The sequence below is a fragment of the Amphimedon queenslandica genome, unplaced genomic scaffold (assembly GCF_000090795.2).
Source record: "Amphimedon queenslandica unplaced genomic scaffold, v1.1 AMPQUscaffold_13311, whole genome shotgun sequence".
In the NCBI taxonomy this organism is placed as follows: domain Eukaryota; kingdom Metazoa; phylum Porifera; class Demospongiae; order Haplosclerida; family Niphatidae; genus Amphimedon; species Amphimedon queenslandica.
Window position 1 is genome coordinate 2,668 of NW_003546453.1, and position 5,708 is coordinate 8,375.

Sequence of the window (5,708 nt, forward strand, 5' to 3'; positions counted from 1 at the left end):
ATCAGTGGCACAACAACATAGGAAGGGGACATGTGCTTCTAATACATCAACTGCGATTTCCTTGAAATTTCACATTTTAGGAATATACTTACAGCAGTTTGGAAAAATTGGAAAAAATTGGAAAAATCAGAAATAATAATCCAAATGCGCCCCCAAGCTATGCCTTATATCAGACATCAGTGTTCCTTTTGTGAATTGTGTTTCGAACGCTTCGTTGCCCTTTAATTTTTTCTTTTTTTATTGATAACAATTGCTACACCATAATGACAACGTAAATTACAATCAACAATAATTAAAGTTTACTTCAGCATCTTCAAAACAACTGCTTCTATGATGATTGCTAGGCTTATGATGAATTCTTAAAATAAATGCTGTTTCATTTGTATCAGCTACTGACAAAACTCTATTAAAATTATATTAATTGAAATAATATATTCCTCATGCTCACTCATGATGAAGGAGTGCATTCAATAATGTACTCTTTCCAGCTTTGTGACGTCCAAACACACCAATTGTGAGAACCTTATTTTGTAAAAGGTACTCCGTTTCATCCAACCATTTCCCTTGAATAAGAATATTATCTTGGCCATTATATTTTCTAAGAGTATTCAAAATAAGCTAAAATTATGATAAAAATAATTATTTTAATGTGGTAGTGTACGTAACTACTTGGCTGGTTTCAGTGATGGATGATGGTAGTTCAGCAGTGCTGCTATTTTGATAATAAGCTATTAAAATAATATTTGTTATTTCTCTCTCATTTAAGATGCATAATATACTACATGTATCTCTCATAATACCGTAATTCTACCATACTGACTTTGAATGTCTTCGTGTCCAATTTGTTTTGCTCCTCCTGCAATTGATTTAATATTGCTGGAACATTTAGAAGTAATCACATTGCCAGTCAAGAGTCTTGAAAAGTAGCTAGGATTCTTATTTGATGCATTATTATCCTCAGAATGATGCTTCAAACCTTCAGACACTTTATAATCAGAATAATTAGAATCCTAAGTAATGCCAAACATCAGTAAAATGCAACATAATTTCTAACTTTCCACTGAAAAAAAGTAAACACAAATCTTTTAAATTTCAGTGTATAATTATGCATCAGAAAAACTTATTTTTAAAATGGAGAATTTTCTCTTTTTCAATTTTGGCAAAATTTGGCCTGAGAACAGAGAGGGTTAACTTAGAGGAGAAAATCAATTCTCGGAATAAGCAATTTTCGGACAATTATTTATTTTTCAGAAGTTTTATGCTGTTAATTCCTCTTTTTATGTTCGAAAATAGAAGTAGCAAGTCTAGATTACCAGCTAAAAAAGTTTGGAGTTCCAGATGTCGGCGGTTGCAAAATATGAAAATTTATATAACACGGATTATTAATTTAACCACGCCCACACCGTATCTTTAACCGAACATGTGGCAAAATTAATATGGTGGGTCTTTATCACTTGTTTATCTTGTTTTTAGAGTTTGTATTGACAGGTGCCTTCCAGAGTGAAAGAAAGGCGTGCTATTCGTGATAAGAACCTGCTTCTAGCTGCTGCCGAAGTACGAGCAGGCAAATGTACTTTGAGAGAGGCTTCAGAAAAATATTCGATACCCAAATCAACTCTCTGGGACCGGTTGTCGGGGAAGGTGCCTTTTGGTGCAACTAGTGGCCCAGAACGATATCTGAATGACACTGAAGAGGAGCAGCTTGTGAAGTTTTTAGTTGGAGCAGCTAAAATTGGGTTTCCTAGATCAAAAAAGCAGGTTATAACTATTGTGCAAGCTTCTTTGGCTAAAAAACGAGGTTGCAGTGTGGACGATATTCATGTCACTTCAGGCTGGTGGACATCATTTAAGAAACGACACCCAATGCTGACGTTACGCTCTGGCAGCAAATTGTCCTACCGTAGGTTATTGGCATCTTCACCTGAAACAATAAATGCCTATTTTGATACTTTAGAAGAAGCGATGCAGAAAAACAAGCTTCAAAATTCCCCAATGCTGATTTATAATTGTGACGAAACCGGTTTTCCATTGGAACATAAGCCGTGTAAAGTGATTGGTGTATGTGGTCAACGTGATCTTCCTTCGATTACAAGTGGTGACAAAACCCAAATTACGGTTCTGGCTGCATGCAGTGCATCAGGCAATCTTATACCACCAATGATAATTTTTGATAGAAAACGATTAAAACCCACTACACATATGATTGGTGAAGTCCCAGGGACTGTGTACGCTTCATCAAAGAAAGGGTGGATAGATTCAGAAATATTTCTAGATTGGTTTGTAAATTGTTTTCTATTGAATATTCCACCTCAGCGACCAGTCTTACTTCTGGTTGATGGACACTCCTCTCACTACCATCCTGATGTCATACGTAAAGCTACGGAAAATCACATAATTTTGTTTTGCCTTCCACCTCACACAACACACCTGTGTCAACCATTAGACAGGTCATGTTACAGTCCCTTAAAAGCTGCTTATAATCAGCAGTGCCAGCAATTTCTTTGCACTAATCCAGGCCAAGTTATTAATCGTTTTAATTTTACATCAATATTTGCTAAAGCTTGGGCACAGGCAATGACTCCTTCCAACATCATTATGGGATTTAGGGCCACAGGAGTATATCCTTTAAATCGATACATTGTACTTCAACATGTTACCAATTCTGATGATAACTGTGAAATAGATGAGTTAGCTTCAAAAATGGGAATGTATGTTCCATTATATAGTCCTTCCAAGTACCAACATCAACAACTAATCGATGAATCGTTAGATACAAGCATATCTGATGATGACTCAATGACAGGATCAGATATTGAACCTGCTGACAGCCTTCAAAATATGCAACCATCATTCGTTAGCGAGTTTCTTGTATTGCCAGAGCCACCTAAGAGTAAGAATATATACACTGCTAAAGTACTTACAAGCAGTGAACATTTGAGATTAATAGAAGAAAAAGAAAGGGAGAAAGCTAGGAAGGAAGAAGAAAAAGAATTCAGGAAGCAAGAACGTGAACGAAAAAGGGATGAAAAGAAAAGGCAGTTAGAGTTGAAGCCAAAGAGGAAAGCGAGGAATAAGTCCGTATCACAACCTGAACCTTTATTTTCAAATGAGGAACACAAGCGATTCAGTACAAGACAGGAAAATGGCTACAACATTCCTGATGATAGATACTGTCAATGGTTGCGTATTTTTTATCCAAATGATCCATTGGTATCACTTAATCTACCAATTACAAGTAATTATCTAACGATTAAAAATTAATTCATGTTATGATAGGTATTAATACTTATGATAACGAGTCCTCCAGTGATACAGATATTGGTGATCATTCTAAAGGAAAGAACCAGAATGTTCAACTATCAAGAGGTTCTAAAGAGATTGGTGAATAATAACTATTCAAGTATTATGATGTGTAGATATAATTACAGGTACTTATAGAGGTACTCTTGCACAGTCAACTGAAGATGGAGGAGGTTCAAGGAGAATTGGTAAATAATAACTATTAAAGTATTATGATGTGTTGATATAATTACAGGTACTAGAGGTACTCTTACACAGTCAAGTGAAGATGGAGGAGGTTCAAAGAGAATTGGTAAATAATAACTATTAAATTATTATGATGTGTAGATATAATTACAGGTACTAGAGGTACTCTTACACAGTCAAGTGAAGATGGAGGAGGTTCAAAGAGAATTGGTAAATAATAATTATTAAATTATTATGATGTGTTGATATAATTACAGGTACTAGAGGTACTCTTGCACACTCAACTGAAGATGGAGGAGGTTCAAAGAGAATTGGTAAATAATAATTATTAAAGTATTATGATGTGTAGATATAATTACAGGTACTAGAGGTGCTCTTACACAGTCAAGTGAAGATGGAGGTGGTTCAAAGAGAATTGGTAAATAATAACTATTAAATTATTATGATGTGTAGATATAATTACAGGTACTAGAGGTACTCTTACACAGTCAAGTGAAGATGGAGGAGGTTCAAAGAGAATTGGTAAATAATAACTATTAAATTATTATGATGTGTAGATATAATTACAGGTACTAGAGGTACTCTTACACAGTCAAGTGAAGATGGAGGAGGTTCAAAGAGAATTGGTAAATAATAATTATTAAATTATTATGATGTGTTGATATAATTACAGGTACTAGAGGTACTCTTGCACACTCAACTGAAGATGGAGGAGGTTCAAAGAGAATTGGTAAATAATAATTATTAAAGTATTATGATGTGTAGATATAATTACAGGTACTAGAGGTACTCTTACACAGTCAAGTGAAGATGGAGGAGGTTCAAAGAGAATTGGTAAATAATAACTATTAAATTATTATGATGTGTAGATATAATCACAGGTACTAGAGGTACTCTTACACGGTCAACTGAAGATGGAAGAGGTTCAAAGAGAATTGGTGAATAATAACTATTAAAGTATTATGATTTATATAATTACAGGCACTACTAGAGTTAGAAGTTACAGTAGTATGTCAAATAGAAAAGGTTCAAAAGGAGTAATTCTTGATTCCTCTGGTAATATAACTAGGCATACATGGTATAATTTTTGACACCATTCCATAGATGTTGAAAATTCTGAGTCGATTGTGAGTAAAGGTATAAGTTGCATCATTTTATGAACAATCTGACATTTTATGTCTTGTAGATGCCTACTGTGTTTGCAAGTCTGGGGAATTTGGAGAGATGATTTACTGTGATGCAAAAGAATGTAAAATTGGATGGTGGCACTTTCACTGTGCTGGAATAGAAAAGGCTCCTGTAGGGAAGTGGTTTTGTAGACTCTGTAGATCTAGTGACATCATGTAAAGTCTTCTGGAAGTTGTTATATTATTATTATCAGTTAATTCAGTTTATTAAAAAATTGTTACTTCCTGTCCGGAAATAAAGCAAAAAAGTAGTAGACTTCTAATTGTTGTATAAGCCAAACTGCTTGATCATTTGCTTTGAAATCTTCTACAATGATAGTCAAATGATATGGTTTTATTACAAATAAGACAGATTGTTATAATCCACTTTCGTTCTCTGAGTCTTATTCTTGTTTGTCCATTGATGCGTTTGGCCGCGCATCAGTATTTCAAGAGGTCACTTATTTTTGTGGCTTGCTCCAAACTGTACAAGCTGCAGTACAAAACTCTGTCATGACTTAAACCACAATAGATAAATGTTATCATTAGTGTTGAAGTCTAAAGTAATCGCAGCTGTATATAAACAAAAAGAAGAAAACTTGCAAAAGTGTCCGAGCATTGAGCCACGCCTCTACCCTGAAGATTGAAGAGCACGTGGCCCAGAGAGTAGCAGCCAGGGTAGATTTATAGAATCTATGCTAAAAAAACTAGCCTAAAAGAAGAGTCACAGACAGAGCTTGTAGAGACGCTGAGACTGCTGAAGCAAGAGAAGCCAGGCTTGCAGCAGCTAGAGCTCGTAGGGATGCTGAGACTCCTGAAGAGAGAGAAGAAGACTGACCGCCGGACAGAGCTCATGAGACTTGGTCTGTCGAAGAAGAGTTAGGCTCAATCCAGAAGAGCCAATGAGGCACTTGCTGATAGACATCACCATCTGGCAGCTGACAATAATAATTATTGCTAATTCAATGTTTACTTGCAAAACAATTTCAACTTAAAATTTTTTGTTTACTGAGTTGGAGCAGGCTCCCGCAGCTAGGGAGGTTATACGATTTAATC

General features: G+C 35.3%; 2 protein-coding genes across 13 annotated transcripts; one reads left to right on the forward strand and one right to left on the reverse strand.

The window, feature by feature from the left end:
* Nucleotides 1-167: 167 nt before the first annotated feature.
* Nucleotides 168-1,189, reverse strand: LOC109583330 (uncharacterized). Of its 4 annotated transcripts, XR_002185471.1 has the most exons (5): nucleotides 821-1,189; nucleotides 670-728; nucleotides 449-618; nucleotides 304-403; nucleotides 168-253 (listed from the first exon to the last, which is right to left on the reverse strand). XR_002185471.1 is itself a non-coding variant. In XM_019998620.1 (4 exons), exons 1-4 carry the CDS (start codon nucleotides 793-795, stop codon nucleotides 170-172), a joined length of 480 nt encoding a protein of 159 aa, XP_019854179.1. In that variant the 5' UTR covers nucleotides 796-1,189; the 3' UTR covers nucleotides 168-169. The 4 variants fall into 4 exon arrangements, 2 of the variants coding, with proteins under 2 accessions (XP_019854179.1, XP_019854178.1); XR_002185470.1 differs by having other exon boundaries at nucleotides 449-728; XM_019998620.1 differs by having other exon boundaries at nucleotides 670-1,189.
* A 187-nt stretch (nucleotides 1,190-1,376) lies between these two features.
* LOC100641974 (uncharacterized) lies at nucleotides 1,377-5,206 on the forward strand. Of its 9 annotated transcripts, XM_019998643.1 has the most exons (16): nucleotides 1,377-1,439; nucleotides 1,489-3,235; nucleotides 3,277-3,381; nucleotides 3,429-3,488; nucleotides 3,536-3,592; nucleotides 3,640-3,696; nucleotides 3,744-3,800; nucleotides 3,848-3,904; nucleotides 3,952-4,008; nucleotides 4,056-4,112; nucleotides 4,160-4,216; nucleotides 4,264-4,320; nucleotides 4,368-4,424; nucleotides 4,468-4,542; nucleotides 4,591-4,623; nucleotides 4,673-5,206. In XM_019998643.1, exons 1-16 carry the CDS (start codon nucleotides 1,437-1,439, stop codon nucleotides 4,831-4,833), a joined length of 2,697 nt encoding a protein of 898 aa, XP_019854202.1. In that variant the 5' UTR covers nucleotides 1,377-1,436; the 3' UTR covers nucleotides 4,834-5,206. The 9 variants fall into 9 exon arrangements, with proteins under 9 accessions (XP_019854202.1, XP_019854204.1, XP_019854207.1 ...); XM_019998645.1 differs by lacking the exon at nucleotides 4,160-4,216; XM_019998648.1 differs by lacking the exon at nucleotides 4,056-4,112.
* Nucleotides 5,207-5,708: the final 502 nt, after the last annotated feature.